General features: G+C 32.6%; 1 protein-coding gene across 1 annotated transcript in view; it reads right to left on the minus strand.

Moving 5' to 3' along the window:
- LOC145307965 (thrombospondin type-1 domain-containing protein 4-like) overlaps positions 1-25,468 on the minus strand; it is an 85,804-nt gene that overhangs the window by 27,331 nt on the left and 33,005 nt on the right. Inside the window, exons 2-6 of the mRNA XM_080150238.1 lie at positions 23,114-23,197; positions 12,590-12,686; positions 12,368-12,494; positions 10,427-10,475; positions 324-649 (exon numbers count right to left, since the gene is read on the minus strand). Coding sequence (XP_080006364.1) covers positions 324-649; positions 10,427-10,475; positions 12,368-12,494; positions 12,590-12,686; positions 23,114-23,197 — 683 coding nt within the window. The remainder of the gene's footprint in view (positions 1-323; positions 650-10,426; positions 10,476-12,367; positions 12,495-12,589; positions 12,687-23,113; positions 23,198-25,468) is intronic.

The following is a 25,468-nucleotide window of genomic DNA, read 5'->3' on the forward strand; positions in this document are numbered from 1 at the left end:
GAATAAACTTTTTCAGATTATAGGAAAAAGAGAAAACCTTTAAAAAAATAAGGACATTATAAAAAGATATTTGGTGGAAACAAAAACACTTTCTTTTCTTCATCATTGTTGTTAAAATAGACTTATCACCCTAGATGATTTTATGATATATGATTCATTCCTTTTTTAGCAATTATAAATGGATGAAATAAAAAATTACTACTTTTTTGTAATTTTTGTGTACATGTTCCAACCAATAATATGTCCAGATTTTCGTGCGCTCTGTTTTTATTGGTCCAATTTACTGATAAGGGATCTAGATGTACTATATTCATTATTGTTACCTATTTTCTTGAATATCAGTGAAACTGTTGTGTCTGGATTTGGACGGTTTAGTTGCTGACGGGTACTGACTGTACACATCTCTCTCTGCGTACGGGCTGTACGCTTCTTTTTCTGCGTACTGTCTGTACGTATCTTTGTCTGCATATGGGCTGTATGCTTCTCTCTCTCCGTACGGACTGCTGTTGACATCTCTTTCTGAGTGCAAACTGTTGTACACATCTTTAGAGTCTTGTTTGTACGAGGATTCAATAATGTTTGTGTCTGAGTTAGTGACTGGATACATATATCTGTACTCTACACCTTTATTCACTTCACTCACATACAACTAAAAAAGAAAAGAATTATGTGGAATTGTTTTTTTTTGTATTTTTAAATGCTTTTTCCTTGTGTTTTTGGTAACCTCAATTATTGATATTGTCTCTGGACAGAAAATATTCAAGGCCAGCTTTTAAGTAAAGTAAAATTTGATTATCAAAAGAAGCCTGCAGGAAAAGCACTGCTCTAACTGCTGAAAGACTGCAATAAGAGTCTAATGGTGGCAGTCTTTCAGCGGTTAGAGTGGTGTATTTCCTGCAGGTTTCCTTTAAGCCTTAAAAACTTCATGATAAAGTAATATCTACATTAGAATAGGTATCACGTATGCAAAATGTTATAAATAATTGGTTGTTTCAGGTTTCATTTGAGCATTAAAAACTTAATGATAAAGTAATATCCAAATATCACGTATGCAAAATGTTATAAATAATTGGTTGTTTCAGGTTTCCTTTGAGCATTAAAAACTTCATGATAAAGTAATATCTACATTAGAATAGGTATCACGTATGCAAAAAGGTATGCAAAACATTACAAATAATTGGTTGTCTGATGGGTGTGACATTTATTGTGCAGCACTTTTATTATTGCAGACATGTTTAACCAAGATTACATTTATCTTTATCTTTGCAGAGATATTATTCAACAAATAAATGTACTATTTTTTTGCACCCTGCTACTCTACAATTCATCAATATTTTACTGCTTGTTTTGTCTACCTTGTCTCTATTTTTTGACAGTCCCTTTTTGTTTAATATAATTAATATTATCCTATCTGATCTTTGGAACATTGATTCTTAGGACAACAATGTACAATATTTTAAGCGAATCATCTCTATAAAAATATCATTTAAATGTAAGTATGTCCTTATTTAGAATCTTGTATTTACACAATTTTGCAGAAAGTTTATATACATTTTGTTTACATCTTTCAATTATCATTCTGCTTATTAAGTTTTTACACTCTACAATAATTCATACTTGTTTGTTCTAATTTTTAATTTGAGAATCAACCTTTATTAATATTAACATCCTTATTTTTTTTATTTTTTTTATTAAAAGTTTTTTATTATTGTTTAGAAATACCCTAAAAATTAATGCAATAATTCTTGATTTATCTCTATATTCACTTGTATAATTATGAATGCAACTTATATCTACTTTTAGTATTTGCTTAATAGAATATTAATAGAATAGATACTATAGTAAGGTATCAGCTATTAGAATACAGGGATGTAGGTAAGTGTTATCCTAATATTAATAGAATAAATACTATAGTGAGTTATCAGCTATTATAATACAGGGACGTAGGTAAGTGTTATCCTAATAATAATAGAATAAATACTATAGTAAGGTATCAGGTATAAGAATACAGGGATGTAGGTAAGAGTTATCCTAATATTAATATAATAGATACTATAGTAAGGTATCAGCTATTAGAATACAGGGGTGTAGGTAAGAGTTATCCTAGTATTAATATAATAGATACTATAGTAAGGTATCAGCCATTAGAATACAGGGACGTAGGTAAGTGTTATCCTAATATTAATAGAATAAATACTATAGTAAGGTATCAGGTATGAGAATACAGGGATGTAGGTAAGAGTTATCCTAATATTAATATAATAGATACTATAGTAAGGTATCAGCTATTAGAATACAGGGGTGTGGGTAAGAGATATCCTAATATTAATAGATTAGATACTATAGTAAGGTACCAGCTATTAGAATACAGGGATGTAAGTAAAAGTTATCCTAATATTATTAGAATAGATACTATAAAAGGTATCAGCCATTAGAATACAGGGAGGTAGGTGAAAGTTATCATAATAATAATAGAATAGATACTATAGTAAGGATTCAGCAATTAGAATACAGGGATGTAGGTAAAAGTAAAAGACAATACCCAATTATTCTTGTAAATTATAATAATTATCAAAAGGCCTAATCCATGATTTCTAAAATAATAATATTATACATTTATTCTTTTGATGTATAGATGAATATCGTACGGTATTTCATATGTATTTATATATTGAATACATAGAGATATGATTGCAACTATTATTACATACCAGATAGAAATGCTTAATCATATTCATATCATGAACACATGGATTGGCATCTCTAGATAAAATATATTAGTATGGATAACAATAGTATGGGGGAATAATCCTTATAATAAAGTAACAGGATCTCTGTCTGTTTGTCTTTGTGTACCGAAAGATCCCTCTAACCCTTGAACCAATAGCTTCACATAGGTCCTGGGAATGTTTATAACTATTTTGGGGGAGGGTACCACCACCACCCTCCCAAAAGAAATCGCAAAAAAAAACAAAAAAAATATAACTAATCCCATCTAGCGGCCGAAACAATTACATTTTGGTAAGCAGCTGATCTTAACATAGATTGAAAAAAAAACATTTTATATGCCTCTAGAGACCTCCAGGGGCGTTGTATATTGCCGAAGAGAAGATAAAAAACTATAATACTTTATATGAGGGAATCATAGTAACTGGACAAAGTGTCTCAAAAATCAGCCATGTAACGTCATAAGAATGAGGGAGATGAGAGCAGAAGTGGGAAAGAAATCCCCCCAAAAAGAGATGGATAATCCCTCATTTTTATGACGTCATGTGGCTGATTTTTGAGACACTTCGTCCAATTACGAACCATAGTGATGAAATATCCATAAATAAAACAATAATTTGTCATTTTTATCATTTGTAGTATACCCATTGTCTCAAGAATATATAAAATACCATACAATATATGATATTTAACAAGGATGAAAAAAACCAAGAGTAAGGCGTAACTTAAAATGAAACAAGTTAGTATTTATGTCAATTGAGATAAATATTAGAATTCTAGTTAATTTCATGAATTTCTAAAAAACTATAGAATGTGTGTTAGTATTGTATAGATCTTGAAATTTTGCTGACCAATGCATGTCTATTCTATAAATCACATTGTCCGTCGGTCTATCGGTAATGCTCTTTCTCATTGATTTATTTGAACACTGAGCATTTTTTCTCACTACGTCATCCGTCTGTTATGCAACCTATTCTTTTTTATTATCAAACAAATTTAACTGCCTTTTAGTAGAAATCTTTACCATCAAAAGTAAAAGTCTGATAATAATAAAATTAACTTATTTGTGTAAACATTAGAAGGAGATAAAATAGTAGTATTTAAGAAGTTTGTGGTTATTTAAGAATAGTTTAAATAAGTTTCAAGTCTGCTAATACTGTTTACTAAAGGGGGACTTCAGTTGGGGAATCAAAAGCAAATTTTATCACTTTTCTTTATAATACTTTGTGTCTGTCTGTCTGTGTTTAAGATCTCACTAATCACAGCTTTATATGCACCCCCCAATAGAAATTGTTACAGGAAAAAATTCTCCCTTTAAAATTTTTTTTGAACTTTTATTTTACTGTGTAACTAGGTGTATATTTAGCTCCCTAACTGTATAACTAATCATGTATACTGTACACAACTGTGTAACTAGATGTATATTCAGCTCCCTAACTGTATATCTAATCATGTATACTGTACACAACTGTGTAACTAGATGTATATTCAGCTCCCTCACTGTATATCTAATCATGTATACTGTACACAACTGTGTAACTAGATGTATATTCAGCTCCCTAACTGTATATCTAATCATGTATACTGTACACAACTGTGTAACTAGATGTATATTCAGCTCCCTAACTGTATATCTAATCATGTATACTGTACACAACTGTGTAACTAGATGTATATTCAGCTCCCTAACTGTATATCTAATCATGTATACTGTACACAACTGTGTAACTAGATGTATATTCAGCTCCCTAACTGTATATCTAATCATGTATACTGTACACAACTGTGTAACTAGATGTATATTCAGCTCCCTAACTGTATATCTAATCATGTATACTGTACACAACTGTGTAACTATATGTATATTCAGCTCCCTAACTGTATATCTAATCATGTATACTGTACACAACTGTGTAACTAGATGTATATTCAGCTCCCTAACTGTATATCTAATCATGTATACTGTACACAACTGTGTAACTAGATGTATATTCAGCTCCCTAACTGTATATCTAATCATGTATACTGTACACAACTGTGTAACTAGATGTATATTCAGCTCCCTAACTGTATATCTAATCATGTATACTGTACACAACTGTGTAACTATATGTATATTCAGCTCCCTAACTGTATATCTAATCATGTATACTGTACTCAACTGTGTAAACTAAACAGTAAAACTTAATCAAAACAAAGACATACATATAAAAGCATTAGAAATATAAGAATAGAGAATAAAAGAACGTTTTTCTTGCCTTTAAAAATATTCGGGTATAGTCCCTTTCGTGGCAACGCTCCTTAAGGAGCGAATATTCGTTTTTTTCACAGTAGCTTTTCTACTATCCCCTGCGGGGGGCTCTAACCATGCGGGGCCAATTGTCTAAACCTGTGGGGCAATCACCTAACCCAATGTAACCTAACCTAATCTAAAATAACCTATAAAAAGCCATTTTAAAAATAAAACGAATCACCCCTTAAGGGGCGTTGCCACGAAAGGGACTATTCCCAAATATTCTTTTTTATTGTGTTTTATACCTTATATGTTCGAGCTCTGTATTCGATGAGAGGGGCTAGAAAAATAGCTTAAATCTACGTTTTACATGGGTTAGAAAGAGTTAAAAGGAGCTTCATGTCAATATACAGTTTAGCTTCTAAACCGATTAATATTCACTGTAATAGAATCGGTTTCCAGCCATATTGAAAAATCATGTATATCATCGTAATACAGACAATTTTGTACGAATACTAAAATAAAATCATAAAATTATAATAGTTTTGTTACCACGGGCATTGGGCTGGTTTTAATCTTATTTTTAAAATTTTCCCAGAAATCTGTCTATAATACGATGCGATAATAACTATTCTTATGATTAGAAATTATGGTTCTAGTGTATGAAGTCAATTGTATAATCTAAGTATACTAGTATAGTTTGAGACAAAGTTTGGTTTAATTATCATAGTCATATCATATCATGTGAGATAGGGAACACATTTTAGCAATTTTTAAATCATATAATGTTTCTTTAAGTAGTAGCAAAGCTACTATAAAAAAATAGACAGCTGAAACTTCTTTTCAACATTTCCTTCAATAAGGAACATAATCAACTATAACACATCCATGGCGGTCGGACTGCTTTTTAGCATATTATTGTTATTTCTATTTTCTTTTTATCTTTCAAACATGTGTCCCTTTCTCTGATCAAAACTTATCTGAATAACTTTATTAAGTAATATAATATATATATCACTATCGGCTACGCCCCTAGAAGCCTCTAGGGGAACTTAAGTCGACCTCGTTCCATTTTAAATTTGAGTTTCAAAAGAGTAAAAAAAATATCTTTTTTTTTTTTGGGGGGGGGGGGTAAAGACACACTCCCCAAAAATAGTTAAAAACCTTCCCAGGACCTATGAGAAGCTTCATTGTAAAGGAGAATAATATCGGTTCAGCGGTTAGCGAGATCCTTCAGGACAGACCAAAAACGCTTACTACTTTATACAATAGGATTGTATTGTATATTAGATTTATGAAGATTACCAAGGATGAAAATATTTCAAAGTTTATGAGATCACAATAAGCTACTCTATGGTTCACTTTGTCTGTCCTACCGTCAGTCAGACCGTCCGTTGATTCTAAGGGATAAATGTGATTTTCTCAGCTACTATTTTAGATAGACAGCTGACATTTTTGGTGAAGATTTCCTTCACCAATGAGCAACCAGTTAATGGAACAGTGTATAGTGTTCAATAAAAAATGTCGTCATACAATACAAATGACCAATGATAGGCCAGTATTCAATTTACTATTCGCCAATTACATTTATACTGGCCTATCGTTGGTAATTTGTATTGTATGACGTCATTTTTATTGGACACTATTATTTCACCAGTTAATAATTTAGTCTTCTGGCCCTACTGCAAAAAAAATAATCCCATATTTCGTATTCGTGTTTGTAAGATTTATTGCAAATTTTTTCTCAATCTTTTTGTATGCCAACTGAACATCTCCTATACATATTTGTTCGTTCATCCATGATTTCTGTGCTTCGCTATTTATTGATGTTTTCATCCTTGTATTTATATATATTTATGTGTACCTTTTAACAAATTTTCTCTTACCTTACTTTTGATGGAAAAACGTGGGAAAATAAAATGGCATAAAAAAAGTTTATGCATAAATAACATTTAAACAAATTTTAACCCATTTGGAAATGCATTGAAATAGCAAAAAATATTTGTATAAATTTCCCTGTCCTCATGTGATCAGATAGAGAGAGGGAACAATGGGCTGTTTATTACACTAGTCCCCAAAGTTTTATGATAACGTTTTCTTATATGTTGGCTTATCAATTTTTAATGGATTTTGATTGGTTGGTTCATTAAATATCTAAATGGTTCAACCATTTATTGTAATCTACAAAAGGGATAATTTTGTGTATATATATAGAAGATGTACATCAATTTATCGGCCATTGTCTTATCCCTTTAGATCCATGTCATGTGATCCATGTGATGGTTAACAGAGGTTTCATTTCAATTCTTTTTAAAGTTTCTAAAAATTGCATTCTGCTTTTAAAATGTATAAAAATTGTCGCGCTTTTTTTGATGGATTTTCTAACATTGCCAAATTAACAATAAGATCTATCCGTCACGTAACGTACGTAAGGAAGCGCAGGTTGAAGGAATGACGTAAGGGCGGACCTACCCTTACAATAGAAAAGCTTTTTTCATGTAAATATTATGGAAAGATAGAATACTTTTAACTTGACTCAAAATGTCACTTGTCTGACACAGGGATCTAAAGGGATAAGACAATGGGCGATGAATTAATGTACATCCCCAATGATGATACACAAAATCAGCCCTTCTGTAGATAATAGTTAATAGTGGAAACGTTTGGACACTCAACTAAATGAACCAACCAATCACAATTCAATAAAAGTCCCCAAGGTTGTCAAGCCAATGAATAAGAAGCGTTATTACAAGACTTTGGGGACTTGTGTGTTAAACAACCCAATGTCCCCTCCCTCACTGGGTATGACATAACAGCTGCAAGCTACAAATAAAATAATATAAGATTTATATAAATAATCTGGTATGAAAAGAAAAATCATAAATGTATTTTTGATGTAAGAAAAATAACAATTGAGAAAGAAAAACATAAATTCTTATCATAATAAAATCAAAAGTAGAGGAAAATAAAAAGATAAACGTTTTCCAGTATAGCTTCAAAACCAATTAATATGTCAATGAACTTTAAGAAATTTATTAATAAATAGTTTGGCTTCGAAACCGATTAATATCCGCTGGATTAGAACCGGTTTTTCTGCCGTAGTGAATCATACTGAAAAAAATCATATATAACATCGTATTAGAGACAGTTTTCTACGAATAATAACATAAAAATCATAATTACCAGTTTCATCTTATAATTGTATAATGACTTATGAATCAATATTCTGTCTATAAGTTCTGACACTCTACAAAGTGTTAATGTTTGTTTGTTCTACAGTCTGATTTCAGAGATTCTCTTTTATGGATATTGCCATCCTTGTTGGGTGATATATTAGACTAGGTTCGATTTTGTGAATTTACATCATAATGAGTTCACTTATTGCTTGTATGTAAAATTTAGACACCTTTAAATTCTTTTGTATTGTATCACAGAGGTTAATAGAGTGGATAACTACATAGGAATTAGTTTAAACAATTGTACATACCAATATCTTTTTACAATAAAGATAACATAATTATGTTTTTAGTATGACTTTTAGACTTTTTAAAGTCCCTACATTTTAAGTTACATGAAGGAAATATGATATCTGTCTGTCTGCAATTAAATCTTTTATAGGTCCATGATAATTATTTTGGGGGATGGTATCTCATTACCTCTAAGAGAATTAGCCCTTAGAAATAAATACACGCCAAAAAATTTATTTATTCTCTTTAAAACTGAAACTAAAAGTTCACTTCACCCCCCCCCCCCTCCATCCTAGTCCTAGTATTTATTTGAAACTCTACTTTATCTTTCCCTTTATCCCTATAAATTTAAGGTGTCGGCCTGCACAACAAATAAAAGTATCAAAAATTAAAGTCCCTTGGGAAAGAAAGTTTGCATACAATTTTCTGGACTAAATTCAACTATAAGGCAATAAATGTATAAGTATAGATGTATAACCCAGACAACCATCTGCTTCCATTGGTTGGGGACTTTTTCGTCTGCTAGCAAATTACTTTCTGTTCTTCTGTAACGACTTGGCTGTTTTAATATTTACGGCGCTATTAGCTTATATTCAAAGACCCAATTGAAAGTCGGCATAGGGTCCACACCCCGTGAACATACAGTTAATTAAACATCAGTCCCCTTTATTCTTTTACTTTTATTATACAGCTAAGTGGTGAGGGCTGGGTGTCTTCGCATTATAATAAGGCAACTATAAATATACCTCAGACTTTCTTTGTTCAGTTTAATATCTATTATAGTTGCTACTAAGTGGCTATGCCCTTAGAAGCCTCTAGAGGCACTTAAGGTGGAAGAGAGGAAAATGTACCCCACCCCACTTTCAATTTAAGCTCTATGTAGAAAAAGAAAAAATATTTAGGGGAGGGTGATTATACCCTCGACCAAAATAGTCAAAAACCTTCGCTGGACCTATAAGAAGCTGTAAAGGAGAACCATGTCGGTTCAGTGGTTAGCGAATCCTTCGCTACAGACAAAAAAGTTTGCTGCTTATATAATAGGATGTTATTTCTATAAATCTCTACATATGGTGAATATAATTATAGTGGATGCCTGACTTTAAAGTATATATTTTGCCTTTTAACTTTAGTGTAGAATTTAAATTTTATTTATGCATATACACAAGTCTATAACTAGAATTGTTAGCTTTGAATGTTACAAAATTGTAAAGCACATTTACTTGAGTAATATTCACCATTATATAAAAGCGGCTGGATTTGTGTGTGTATGTGTATGTGTTTGTGTGTGTGTGTGTTTGTGTGTGTGTATGTCTGTCTTTCAATGTTTACTGGAAAATATTGCTATACACTCACTGGACCGATGAGGCTCTACTTTTTGGAGATAGTTACTACAGAAAGTTTTGTTCTATATTCTATGTGTGGTTAGATCAATCTGATCGAGAGGAAATCACCCTAAGAAAATACTAGTAGCTAAGCCCCTAAAGGCCTCTAGTGACACAAAAGGGAAGGGGAAGTCGACCAACCCACCACTTTCAATTTTAGTTTAAAAAAAAAATTAAGAAAATTAGCTGAAGGGGGGGGGGGGGTATGTTTTCTAGGAACGCTTTCTCTTGGGAGAGTGGTGTTACCCTCTCCAAAATTATCTATAAACCTTCACAGGACCTATGAGAAGCAACGCTGTAAATGGGCACGTGAGGAGGGGGGAGTCGAATTTGATAACCCAATAACCCCCCAATCATTTTTAATTTTTTTTTTTTTTTGGGGGGGGGGTAATTTACATTTTTTGGGGGGTTCGGGGTGTCCCACCCCCCAAGACAATAATAATAAACCTTCCTGGGACCTATGAGAAGCTACCCTGTTAAGGAGAACCCGATCGGTTCAGCGGTTAGCGAGATTCTTCGGTACACACAGACACACAGATACACAAACAGACAAACATCCTGTTACTTTAGTATAATAATGATATAAGGAATTATAATGCTAATTTGAAAAGATTTACCTGTAGGTTTAATGGCTTTGGAAGAGGTCCCTCCGCAATGATTTGTTCCCTAAATTAAAATATTATTTTCTCGTATTCATTCGAATCCGGTGGATAGGAACCGGTTCTCATCCATACGAAATAACTATGTCTAGCTTGATCATAAACGGCTTTCTACGAATATAAAAACGTACAACTATAAGATTCAGGGATAAGGGATGGCAACGTAGAAAAATATTATTTCAGGCCTATTTCAAGCCTAGGCCTATTTCTAGCCTAATAAACCAGTTTTGGGATGGCACAGTGCTTCGTATAAAACGCTAATAAAAAAGCTGTGTGTGTGTGTGTAGATAAAGTATAGAATCAAATTCAGGTAGCTAGTTTAAAGTAAAAAACATAACCTTTTATAAACCTATATATTAATGGCTTTTGTTAAAATTAAGTTTTTTCTTTCCCAAAATTTTTTTATCTTTTACTTTGGTAATTTGAACTGTCAGAAAGCTATCGTTGGGTTTCCCTCAGACAGATTTTAGTTTGTATTATTTGCATTTTTATTAATGAGTAAAAATTTTATTTGAAAATTTCATTGCTAATTAAAATTCAAAATAAATAAATTAATATGCACTTGGGTAACATTCTATTAAGTATTCTTTGGTTCTATTATGTAGTGATATATTTGTACTGTGTTGTATTGTGTATTGTACATATATTAGGGTTGAGGTGTTGTATCAATTCCGTATTAAATTTTTAAAATTCAAAATACAACATCTAATTTATAAACTACCAAATGAAAATTCGTAGCTACCTCCTTTCCAAAAAATAATCCCGTTATATTTGTTTTTTCTATATGGCCCTTTTTTAATGTTTAACTCTAAGCAGATTTAATAATTAAGCTAATGTGATCTAACACCATTTATATTTATTTTTTAGTAGCAGACGAAATCATTATTTTTTCTAGAATTGTCTGCTTCAAAAATTTTCGCCAATTGGTGATTGGTTGTTAAAAACAGGCCGATTCTTATTGGTTTAGAGCGCTAGCTACTTGGGAGCGTTCGCCAGTTTGATAGTAATTTGTAATAGTTGCAATATCCCTTTAGAATCTAGGCCGGGACCTAATTAATGGCCAGGTTTCCTATCCCTTATCCCTGATAAGATTAAATCCAGTTTTTTTATTCTATATCCGCGGAAAGCCGTTTATAATACGATGCGAGAAATAACTATTATTTCATCAGAAAGTAAAAGAATATTTTTAAATCTGTTGTATAGAAGAATAAAAAAAATTTACCTTAATGGTAAAATAATATTCATTTAGCTGTGTTAAGTGCCCAGGGAAATAGGGATATATGTCACAACTTTTGGCCTACCCATTCTATTGACGTCACAGTAGAGGGAAAGAGAAAGGGAAGGGGGAAAGAACTTCCTAAAAAAGAGATGGGGTATAGGGTATTCCTGACGTAATATAATACGTAGGCCAAAAGCAGTGACATCTATCCCCATTTTGCTAGGACACTATAGTCAGCTACAATATTCATTATTCAACATTCTAACATTCAACATGAGATACATTGTCAATTTATACTCAAATTATGATAACACTAGTTGCCTTGCCCCTAGCATCTAGGGGAGGGCGGGTGAGGTATGAAAAATAGCTTATAACCATCTAAAGACATTTACAAAACTTCTTTGAAAAGTATAACTAATTCGGACCATTAAATTCTGATACCATAAGCTCTAGACAAAAATTCTTACTACTTTATATTATGGGATAGGACAGCCCCGTTCAAAGAAGTCAACTTATATTTTTTTTAGGGGGGGGAGAGAGGGTTGGGAGGAAGTATGTTTATGGCAATAGGGATAAATTTGTTAAAGGGAGAGGGGAATAAATATAAAATATTTTGAAATTTTGGGGGAGATTATACCCCCTCTTTGGATGTTTGCTAGCTTTGTAAATAAAAACCTCACCTGGAGAGTGCATCCCCTCTGTAGTAATAGAAGGATATACCTCCCGAGTGGTAGAACCCCGTAGGGGTCGACGCATTTTCAACAGGGTTTATAAACAGTCCCTCTGTCGACCCCTCCAAACCAAGAGCTAAAATGCCAAAAAATATTAATTTTTTTTTGTAATATTTTGTTTTTATCAATTTCTAATTAATTATTCTATTAAAATTATGTTTGATTGCCTACCTAATCTGTTAGAAGATGGTCTGATGATTGTAATGTTTATGGCGCACGCCCCCTCTGGAATTTGGGTTATATCATTGTAGCCGGGGTTTAGAGATCCCTAAAATTGATGGATTTATTATTACTTGGATATTACACCAGATTATCATTTACTCTATCAAAGTGAAACTTGTAGCTAGCTAAAATAACCTCTTCTACAACATCCCCTTCCCTCCTACAAGTTGAACGAACTGACCAATAAAATATATCCATGTTAGCAATCTAAATTGACTACAATATTTCTCCTCTCATAATATCCACTTATTCTCTATATCCATTCTAATTCTAAATCCATTGTAACCATGATTTAAGGATAACTAAAACAATATTAAACAAATTATGATATCTTTATGACATGTCATTTCATAGCAATCAAAATTTTAGAATTCCTAAATTAATGTATCAAAGAATTGTAAATGAGTACTTTTCCCAGTTAAAGGTTTAAACTCTTAAAAAAACATTGTCTTTTTTTCATGAATAAGAAATGTTTAAGCATAAAGCAATAAAATTGTAATAAATCATTAAAGATTTCAATATTGATCATATTTCCAATATAATTGACCCTGATCTATTATAGGAGACATGGCGGCAGTTTCTCTCAAAGTCGAGCAGAGAACCCCCACCCCCTTAAATTTTGTAATTTATTCAAAAAAAGGGGGAGGGGTTAGTTTTTCTTTGGTTTGTTAATGACTTTATTTCATTCAGGTTAGGTTAGGTTATATTGGGTAATGGGTATCCCAGCAGGGTTAAGGCAGCACAGATAAATGCCCCGCAGTGCTAGTGCTCCCTGCAAGGGTTTGTAATAGGAAAAAAACTACCTACACCCAGATTATTTTTAATTAATAGGGGAGTAGGGAGAGGGGGGTTGAGTGATAGATTGGCACTTTGAGGGAAAGCACCGCTACAGCTGTAGTGCTGAACAAGCCTAAACTAAATTACCTTCAATGGGCAATAAGGCTCAAATATTGTAAAGTTTTGAATATTGAATATTTTTCATGAAGGACAGGAATAGGTGCTGTGAAAAATAATTAAGTTAGTTTTTTTTTATTTCTATAGGATGAAGAATCTTTCTATTAATTGAAAAATTGCTTGATGATAAATGTACAGTTTTGAAAGCAACTCTTAAATTATCTAGAGCAATTAATTTTTAGAATATAGATTCCCAGTTCAATAAGGTTAAATATTATAAGAGAAGCATCTTTATAATATTCCAGTAACATTGTGACAGATTTGCATAGAATTTTTGTGACTACTAAATATTATTTAATATCAAAAGCGCTTTATATTCATGTATTCGTTTGTCTCTCGGTCTGATTGTCATCCTATATAAAACTAATATTTTATAAAACATTTTTATCTTTTGATAAAATCAGAAGAAATTATACTTTATACTATAGGTTTTGTTAAAAATATAAAAATACAACTTTAATTTTTAATTTGTGAAACATCAAAAAGAAATTAAAGAAAAAAACTAAGATAAAATTTTAATTTGAAATGAAATACAATATTTCATCTAAAAATATTTTCTCATTAGGGAATTGATGATCCTATACTTCTTTCATATATGGTAAATTTTATATCAGTTTTTATTTGGGATTTAGATCAGAAATCTAAAGGGATAAGACAATGGCAGATGATACATAAAATTACCTGTTCTGTAGATTTAAATTAATGGTTGAAACGTGTTATCACTGAACTTAATGAACTAACCAATCAAAATTTGATAAAAGTCCCCGAATCAAAACTTATAAAACTTTGGACTGGTGTAATAAACAGCCCAATGTCCCCTCTCTCTGGATCTATATCCAATAAAACTGTGGATGGGAACTGAAATAATATTTTGAAGTGTATACATTCAGAAAGAGAGAGAGGGGACAATGGGCTGTTTATTTCACTAGTCCCCAAAGTTTTATAAATACGTTTATTTGCTTAACAACTTTTGGGTCTTCAGTGAATTTTGATTAGTTGATTATTTAAGTTGAGTATTCAAACGTTTCAATCACCAATTTTAATCTAAAGAAGGGGTAATTTTGTGTAGTATCATTGGTGATGTACATCAATTTATTAGCCATAGTCTTATCTCTTTAGATCCCTAGTGGTGTATACATTGTTTGAGGATTATTGAAACCACATCACAATCACAAACTTAAATCTCAAATATTATAGTCTGCATTTCATTTCTATCATATCTCAAAGTTTTTCACAGATTTTTATAATAATATTAAAAACCAATAGATAAGAAAAAGCTAAAAAAAAAGATTTTTTTCCATTAATTGCTTGTATGTATATGTGTAAATTGTAAATAACAATTTTTGGTAAAACTACCCTCCCAGAAGAAATTGTCACTGGGAAACCACCAACCACATTTTTTAAAAGCGAAGCTTTTCTATAATTAGGGTCGGTCCGTCCGTATGTCCGTTAGGTACGATTTAGAAAGCGTAGCAACTCTATAATCATTACCAAAATGTCCGTAAGTCCATTTTAAACATGTTGATTTTTTTACTTTTTTAACAACTAATTTTTATGTGATCTAATCATCCGTTTGCTCTGAATTTTCGTATATTGATTCCTGGGACAACAAAGTATAATGTTATAAGCGAAGCAACTCTTTAATCAGGTCCTAAAAATGTAAGTATGTCCATAAACATTATCAAGTATCAAGCAATTTTTCAACAAATTTTTGTAAAGTTTCGACATCTCCCCTTCCCACCTTTCCATCAAGTGCCCTTATAGGCCTCTAATTACTTAAAGTTTTATCCTTTTTGTTTTCCCGTTAATATTTCGTTGACCATTAAACCGATTGAGTTGTCAATTCTGGGACAGCTTTGGCCTTGTTTTAGGCTATACTTTTAAAATTTGTGTCGTTTCCTAAATGCTAGGTTGCAGCAACTAATTAATTATTCAGTAACAGTGCTTATAAAAGCTGGAAATAAAAGCAATTTGTAATTGGTAAAATAGGAATAAATGTAGTGAGCGTGTGTGTGTGTGTGGGTGTGTGTGTATGTGTGTGTGTGTGTGTGTGGGTGTGTAAATGTGTGTATGTGTGTGTGTGTGTTTGTGTGTATGCATGGATTATTTAATAATCCCAAGTAAACCCTCTAACCAATACACATGGCACATGGGTATGTGCTAGAGGGTTTCAAAATTTATATTTTATCAAAATAAAAAAATTAAACTAAGGGGTGGGGTAGTTTATTTCCCATATGACTAACCCCTGCGGTAGGGGACCTACACCTGCAGTGCCCCTAACTGCGGAGTTACCCAGTACTCAATATAATCTAACCTAAAGTTTTAAACAAACAAATAAAGTAAAATTTAGTAAAAAAGGGGTGCTGATTATCATAGCTCAACAAGGTACTTTGTGTTAAGGCGCTTACAGTATTTATTTAGCATTCAAGATTTCAGTTTTGATAAAAAGAAGCCAACGTAGATATGATTAAGCTTTTAATTAACTAATTAATAACATAAAATCATTTAGGTTCTATTGAAGATTTTAATTTTATCAACTTCTGCTTTAGATACATCAAACTTTAAAAAAATTATTGGGTAAAAACATTTACTAAAGAATCTAATGAATCATTTCTTGGGATGGGTTTGAGAAGTATAAGTCAGCTTCTAACAATAACGAAATTAATTCTGAAAAAATCACGAAACCTATACGTGTTTTTAAGCTGTCGTTGGCGGGCAACACATCGTAAAATGACGACCTCTCCATTTGCCCCCCAAATATTATTTTAGATTTATTTCGCTTGTTGGTTATACCTTACTCCTGAGTATAAGTAGCTATTTGATGTATTTCTTTTAAAGTCTAATTTGGAGGCCCTCTAAAGCGAATATGTGTGTGTATGTGTGTGTGTGTAGATCTAATTGTTAGTGAATCTGAAGACTGTGGAAGGCCGAATCTCTGGGGAATTATTCACAAATACAATATAGAGGTTCACCATACAATTTTATACAATAACAAATAAACAAAACTATTTATTTTTACATTCCATTGTAACATGGATGAAAAAATCAGGGATCTAAAGGGATAAGACAATGGCCGATAAATTGATGTACATCCCCAATGATTAACCCTTCTGTTGATTACAATTATTTTTCAAATGTTTAGACACTCAACTAACCAACCACAGAATTCAATAAAATTCCCCAAGATTGCAGCCAATGAATAAGAAAACGTTATTATAGAACTTTGGGGAATGTTTCCTCCCTACCTGTAAAAATAATCCAAATAAGCGAAGCTTTTGACAAAGTTAACAAAAGTGTCAGTGATTTATTTTTAAAGAAGCACTATGTTACATAGGAGTTTCAATAAAAAAATTCGATGATGATGTTTATTATAGGGGGGGGGGGGTAGGCACCCCCAACTTTTTTTTTATTTTACCCCCGGGGTAAAAATTTTGGGGAGGGTAAAAGAAATTTGCGGCGCGCATCGCTCGCAATTTTAACCCCCCCCAAAAAAAGCTTGGACGCCCCTGATTATAGAGATGCTTTACTTATGCCCATCTGCTAAATCCTATCAGAAATTACCACTAAACAAGGATGACAATATCCATAAGTAGCGAAGCTAAAAATTATGGATGGATATCCGGCGAAAAAAAAACTATGTTGCAGTTTCATAAAAAAACATTAAACTAAAAAATCACGAAACCTAGTAAGATTTATAACTTGAAAATCTAAGAATCGTACTAGCACCCCAACCAATAAGCAAATCTTAATGAAACTTTGTGGGGATATGTAAATTGTAGACTTGTATAATCCCTATAAATATCAACCATCTGTCTTGTATATGTATAGGAATAAAGAAAATCATAAAAACTTAAAAATCTAAGAATCGTACAAGCACCCCAACCAATAAGCAAATCTTAATGAAACTTTGTAGGGATATGTAAATTGTAGACTTGTATAATCCCTATAAATATCAACCATCTGTCTTGTATAGGAATAAAGAAAATCACGAAAACTTAAAAATCTAGGAATCGAACTAGCACCCCAACCAATAAACAAATCTTGATAAAACTCAATAAAAGCATGCAGAATATCAAAGTATTCAATCCCTGAAAATTTAAGCCGTCTATTTTGAACAGGAGTTGAGAAAATCATAAAAACTAAAAATGTAGGATTCGATCTAGCACCTCAACCAATTGACGAATCTTAATGAAACTTATGAAAATATGAAGAATATTAACAAATTAAATCCCTGAAAATTTCAGCTCTCTATCTTTTATAGGAGCCGAGAAAATCACGTTTCCCTTTTTCTGTCTCAGACGGACGGACAGACGGACGGACGGACTGACGGACGGACGGAAATTTCGAATTATAGAGTAGCTTCGCTACTAAAAATCAAATGAGTAGGATCAAATGAGTAGTGGAAAAAAAGTTGCTATCAATTATAATTACACAACTCTGTTACAAGAATCATCATGTAAAGTTTGAAATCAATTATTTTGGACAAAACTTTTTTATTATTATTTTTGTTTTGTAAAAAAGTAAAATAATCCATTCATTTTATTTTCTTGAGATTTTTTAAGAAACAATAAAACTGAGGTAGTAATACAAGTAAATGTGTCCTTAAATTAAATTACAATAAAAATACAACTATTTAAAGAAAATTGGTTGCAACCATTAACAAATATCATAAATATAGAGTTACTGTGATTTCAAAATGGAGATTTTATTGAAAAAAAGTCAATAAATAAGTATTTGTAATTTAAAAGTTACTATTCAATATTAAGAGAAGAGGAATCAATCTCTTGAATAAAATCAAACTCGTACCTAATGTAAATAAGTGGCTTTTCTGTTCGAACAAAACCCATTAGTGTCCTAATCCCCACACACATATGTTCCCTAACCCATTCAGTGTATCCGCCCCTTTGATTGGAAGCACTTACATTGATATATGAGTGCACTAAACTTTAAATGCATTCTAATCAGGAGTAAAATCATAGGTTATTTCACACAAAAATATATTAAAAATATTTTTTTTTTAAATTATATCAAAGAATAGTTTTTTTGTCTGTAGCTTAAGTATTCGATAACTACTGAACCGATTGAGTTCTCCATTTAAGGGAATTACAGACAATTTTCCTGGAATATTCATATAAAAATCTTAAATTAATACTAGTTTTTTTCTGCCCATCAACGCTAACAAAACTGGTTTTAATCTTATAATTTTTCCTTCTAATATCCGCGTAAGCTGTCTATAATACGATGCGCTAAATAACTATTCTTTTTCCTTTATTATTGCTTTATTCCTGACACACACATATATATATATATATTTAGATCAAATTCAATAATAGATTTTACAAATCAATAAAGTGAGTTTATTTCTGCTCTAAACTTCACTTTCATTGCATCAGGCTTTTCAACTTTTTAAAACCAGAGATTTTACTTTAAAATAATAGATTTTTTGTCATTCAAAGTTGTATTTTACACAACTAATATTATAAAAGCCCCTCAAGAATTTTCTGTAAAGCTCTGATTCCCCTTTTTATCTTTAATACAAAGTAGCTGTCTGTCTGTCTGTTCGTCTGTCCGTCCGTCCATCTATCCGTCCAACCGTCCATCAGTCCGTCCATCTGTCTCTTAAGTTCTCAGTAACTATTCACACGATTGGATTATGCTCTTCAGGGAATATATCTACTGGTCCTGTGGTGGTTTTAAGCTATTTTCTAGGGGCGAAGTCGCTAGTTTACCTATAAAGCAAACACAAAAAAGGAATCAGAGAAAAAATTTTCAATTTTAGTTAATTAATAAATTTTGTTCTTATTTCAAACAAGGATGACAGCATCCATAAGTAGCGAAGTAGATGAAAATTATGGAATTGACAAACTGACATAGTGAATTAAAGCGCAGAATATCCTTTGTCTTAACAAAAGAGAGAGAATTTGCAAAAAGAAAATCACAAAACCTTTTAAACAAGGTAATGTATTTTAAATTATGCCCGACAGAAAAAAATGAATAGAAAAGATGAACATAGTCATAGGAATCTTCACTAAAAATTCCTGCTGGTTATCTTCAATTGCAGCCTAGATAATCACATCCCCCTATAGCATTAAGAACTAAATGACTGATGGACAGACAAAGGTAATAATAGAGTAGTTTTGCTTCTAAAAAGGTACAGAAAATGTACAGTCCATAAAGCATATTGTGGAAATGTAAAACCTAATATTTTTATCTATTTGTACAAATTACATTTCTTAGATTATTATCATTATTGACATATTCTACATAATATTGCTTAATAAGCTTTAATATTTATTTACGAAAACTTTTCAATTCATTTGTGTAGAATTAACAACATTCTTTTTAGAACGGATAGATTTTTAATTTAAGCATGTTAGAATTGTCCTATCGATTTCAAACTTTCCAAGATGATTCTTGTAGTAGTTAGGTACGATTTAAAAAGCGTAGCAGCTCTATAATCGTTACCAGAATGTTCGTAGGTCCAATTTAAACAAGTTGATATTTAACAACAAATTTTTATAATAATCCGATTGATCTGATTTTTGGAGTACTGATTCCTATCACAACAAGGTACAATATTATAAGCAAAGCATCTCTATAATCAAGTACTAAAAATGTAAGTATGTCCTTAAACAGTATTCTGTATTTCAGAAGTTTTGCAACAAATTTATGTATAATTTTGTCAAAACTTTTATATTTTGCATATCCAGTTCTGACACTCTACAAGAGTTGAAGTTCGTCTGTCCTACCGATTCAGAGCTTCGCTTCGTCATCCTTAAAGGGACTGTGAACGAGAAAATTTCTTATCAGATTATCAAACCTTAACATCATCTCATTCATATAATCTCAAATATGGGGCAAAACTGTCTCTCGTTTCCTTAAAAATCGGCTTTTTCCGCCGATTTTTACTCGGTCCAAGAATGGGGAAAAATTTTCGGACTATATAAATGTGCAGTCAATTGTCTTTTTTTCCTTCTATAGCTAAAACTAAACTTTTTGACATAATTTCGACTTTTAACATAATCCTTTCTTTAAACCAATGTATAGTTACTTAGAAATTGATAAAATAAGAAATATTTTTTATTGAAAACCAAATACAATAACAAAGCTAAAACAGTTTTTTTTTATTAGTATCCAAGTAACTTTAGTTGGTCCATCTCTCGCCCACCTTTAATTACAAATTTGTAAATAATAAAGGTGCAATATTTCTTTATAAACAGCCTGATAAAAGTGTAAACTAATTCTTCAAAGTGGGTTATTTATTGTCCAACACAATAAAAAAGGATATTATTATTTTAAATAACTTCTGAGATTCAACTCTTTGTAGACAGTGAGGTATTTTTTTGTCAATAACACGAATTTAAAATAGATCTTTATTACCTAATTACTACGTTATAAAAAAAACTAATTGGCAATTTTATATCATAAAATAAATCCTTAACAGTAAGTAAATTGTTTCAACTATATATGACAAGTTAAATATCCCTACAAACATTATAGGAAACAAAAACGTTCAGATTTTCCCTGTTTTTTCCTTTTTCCCTCCCAAAATACCATAAAATCAAGGCATTATTTCTGGATATTTTTGTTAATAGGACGTTTTTGGTTGATCCGTGTAGTGAAATGTGCTTAGAAAATGTTAAGATTTGATAATCAGATGAGAAATTTTTACGTTCACACTCCCTTTAAGTTAATGTTTGGATTATTATTTTACTGGAAGCTAAGATCGCGGCTAGAACTTACTTAAAAAAGAACAGATGCTAAAAAATAACATTTCCCTGTGTCTGTTGAGAACTGAAACCCTTCTCCTTATTTTTAAAATAGAATAAAATAGGGGGTGGGGTAGTATTCCGTTTTTTTGTATTAAGCATATGATTTTATTGGAAAAAAACGACCCTTTCCTTATTCTCAATACAACTAAAAATGGGTATATAACAGGAACTTTGAGTGAAAGCACCACAATGTTTGTTATCTTCATGAAAAGTCCAGATAGAAGCTTGCAGCCCCCCTGTTCCTGGCAGACTGTACATCCTGACACCCTAATATTTGTTACCTTCATGAAAAGTCCAGATAGAGGCTTGCAGTCCCCATGTTCCTGGCACACTGTACATCCTGACACCCTAATATTAGTTACCTTCATGAAAAGTCCAGATAAAAGCTTGCAGTCCCTCTGATCCTGGCAGACTATACATCCTGACACCCTAATATTTGTTACCTTCATGAAAAGTTCAGATAGAAGCTTGCAGTCCCCCTATTCCTGGCACACTGTACATCCTGAGACCCCCTAATATTTGTTACCTTCATGAAAAGTCCAGATAGAAGCTTGCAGTCCCCCTGTTCCTGGCAGACTATATTCATCCTGACACCCTAATATCAGTTACCTTCATGAAAAGACCAGATAGAAGCTTGCAGTCCCTCTGTTCCTGGCACACTGTACATCATGACACCCTAATGTTTGTTACCTTCATGAAAAGACCAGATAGAAGCTTGCAGTCCCTCTGATCCTGGCAGACTATACATCCTGACACCCTAATATTTGTTACCTTCATGAAAAGTTCAGATAGAAGCTTGCAGTCCCCCTATTCCTGGCACACTGTACATCCTGAGACCCCCTAATATTTGTTACCTTCATGAAAAGTCCAGATAGAAGCTTGCAGTCCCCCTGTTCCTGGCAGACTATATTCATCCTGACACCCTAATATCAGTTACCTTCATGAAAAGACCAGATAGAAGCTTGCAGTCCCCCTGTTCCTGGCAAACTGTACATCCTGGCACCCTAATATTAGTTACCTTCATAAAAAGACCAGATATAAGCTTGAAGTCCCCCTGTTCCTGGCATACTGTACATCCTGACACCCTAATATTAGTTACCTTCATGAAAAGACCAGATAGAAGCTCGCAGTCTCCCTGGCACTGGCAGACTGTACATCCTGACACCCTAATATTAGTAACCTTCATGAAAAGACCAGATAGAAGCTCGCAGTCTCCCTGGCACTGACAGACTGTACATCCTGACACCCTAATATTTGTGACCTTCATGAAAAGTCCAGATAAAAGCTTGCAGTCCCCCTGTTCCTGGCAGACTGTACATCCTGACACCCTAATATTTTTGACCTTCATGAAAAGTCCAGATAAAAGCTTGCAGTCCCCCTGTTCCTGGCAGACTGTACATCCTGACACCATAATATTAGTTACCTTCATGAAAAGTCCAGATAGAAGCTTGTAGTCCCCCTGTTCCTGGCAGACTGTACATCCTGACACCCTAATATTAGTTACCTTCATGAATAGTCCATATAGAAGCTTGCAGTCCCCCTGTTCTTGGCAGACTGTACATCCTGACACCCTAATATTTTTTACCTTCATAAAAAGTCCAGATAGAAGCTTGCAGTCCCCCTGTTCCTGGCACACTGTACATCCTGACACCCTAATATTAGTTACCTTCATGAAAAGTCCAGATAGAAGCTTGCAGTCCCCCTGTTCCTAGCAGACTGTACATCCTGACACTCTAATATTAATTACCTTCATAAAAAGTCCAGATAGAAGCTTGCAGTCCCCCTGTTCCTGGCACACTGTACATCCTGACACTCCAGCGGTTCCAAATACCTGAAATAATTGCAATTATATAAACCCCATATTTTGATGTAACCAATGTCTGCAATTTACCTTATTTGTACAAAATAAGGGCTTTGAACCATGGCGCGAAGCGCCAATTTTTTTGGTGGGTTGGGGCAGTTGTAGATATTAGCTCTTCCAAAAATAATGAGAATAAATTAATTAATTAGGGTGGGTAAAATCTAATATTTTTCTTATATGGTTTTTTGTTGCAAATAAAAAAGATTTTGGAAGTAAAAATCAAATAAAAATTTGATTAATGTTTGAGAATTTCCATATTTTACATGTTTTACAAATATGAAATAAATTATGTAAAACAGTTTTGTGTATTATTCCAAAATATTTGTATAAATAAATCATATTGTATATTCAAATTTGGTTACAGGAACACAACAATTTTTAGATTTTTTCTATCTTAGTTGTGGGTTTACTCTTTTAAAAGGGTCTGTTTGTATATCCGACAGATCAATGTAAATTGAGTGTGTCTATTGATAGATTTAAAAATTAAAAACATTATGGCATAAAAAAGAAAACCTGTAGCGATTTATTTTCAGTACCTGTCTAAAAACTGATAATTTAGTCTATCTGATCTATTTTCTTTTGCTTTGTAATAATAGTCCTTTGTTATTCCTATTTATAAAATGAGTCGATACAGACTTATGTAAATTATGCAGAATCCACGCAATTACGCAAAAGTTAACTAATTCTACATTGGTCAGGGCAAAAAAAGGAACTTTCACTAATATTCAAAGTCTTTATTTATAAACTTTTTCGATTTTACTAAATCTTGATTAGTATGGAATACGTGGATATTTTGTGGTCAATTTAAGTTGCTACGATGTTGTTGTTGTTGTAGCCCTGATTCTCTGAAGTTAGGACTCAGATGCTCACGGAGACTGGAAGTAAGAATCCTTTGGCCAATCTTAGATTGGTAAGCTTCGCGCACAGCTGATTGTATTCTATGTTACATTACAAGCTGACCCGCAATTCTTGTGGAAACTACTCAATTATTACATCACCCTGGCCTAGAGTTTTGGCAGGTGTTCCATTTTAAGCCACTCTAATTAATGGCACTCTCATACGAGGAGCATGGACGAGGGAAAGCATGATTTTAGCTGCTTGATTGGTAGAATCCTAACTTCCTACAAATCTCCCTCCTTACAACCTAAGGGGATCTCAGGGAAGGTTGCGTGATCATAATCTGACAAATTGCGACAGCATTTGTCAACCAAGTGCAAAGTATTTGTGGGGACTTGAACTCGGTTTCTCCCAACCACAGCGTAGTGCGCTAACCACTACGCTATGGGACACCCCAAGTTGCTACAATGATTCCTATCTATTAGTCATTTCGTTCTTCCAGTAGGAATTATTGTAATATACAGAAGGAATAGTTTTGTTTATCATGATTAAGGGTGTAAATAAATTTTCTGCTAATTTTTATAATATATACTTGTGGCTACACCCCTAGAGGCCTTTAGGTGCACTTGATAAGGGGAGAATTAAATCTAATTTTTTATTTTAGATTTTAAAAGATAAATAAAAAAAATTTCGGGTGGTTACAGTCACCCGGCCCTGTATAGGAGAACCACATCGGTTCAGCGGTTAGCGAGATCCTTCTTTACAAACAAACAGATAGACCTCCTGTTACTTATTACTTCAAGCTTAGAACAATTATATTGGCTCTATTTTCAGCTGTAATTAAAAGATTGATTTCACACAAGTTCACAAATGTCCGTGCGCTTACTGGATTAATTAGACTAATTCTTCGGATCCTTGAATCCTTATATAATGCTAGCGGCTACGCCCCAAGAAAATAGTTATAAACCTTCCCGGGACCTATGAGAAGCTACACTCTTAAGGAGAACCCGATCGGTTCAGCGGTTAGCGAGATCCTTCGGTGCAAACAAACAAACAAACACACAAACACACAAACATACAAACACACAGACACACATCCTGTTACTTTAGTATAAGGATACAAATTCCATTCCTGATGGATATTGGAATCTATAAAAAGAAAAAAAAGAAAACGGTTTAACCAAAAGTTTCTAGTCTAACATAGAACCCCACACCTTTTTATCGAAAAAAAAAGATAACGGGGGGGGGGGATTCGTAGTTTTTTGTTTGTTTGTTGATTACTTTAGGTGAGGTGAGGTTATGCTATATTGAGTAATATGCATTTTGAGGAAATCACTTTTAGATTCTATCCATTTCTATTCAAAGATTCTTGTGAGATTGAAGGTTTTAATTTATACACCATTG

This window comes from Acartia tonsa, chromosome 2 (genome assembly GCF_053477335.1).
Source record: "Acartia tonsa isolate MP-2025a chromosome 2, ASM5347733v1, whole genome shotgun sequence".
Lineage (NCBI taxonomy): Eukaryota > Metazoa > Arthropoda > Copepoda > Calanoida > Acartiidae > Acartia > Acartia tonsa.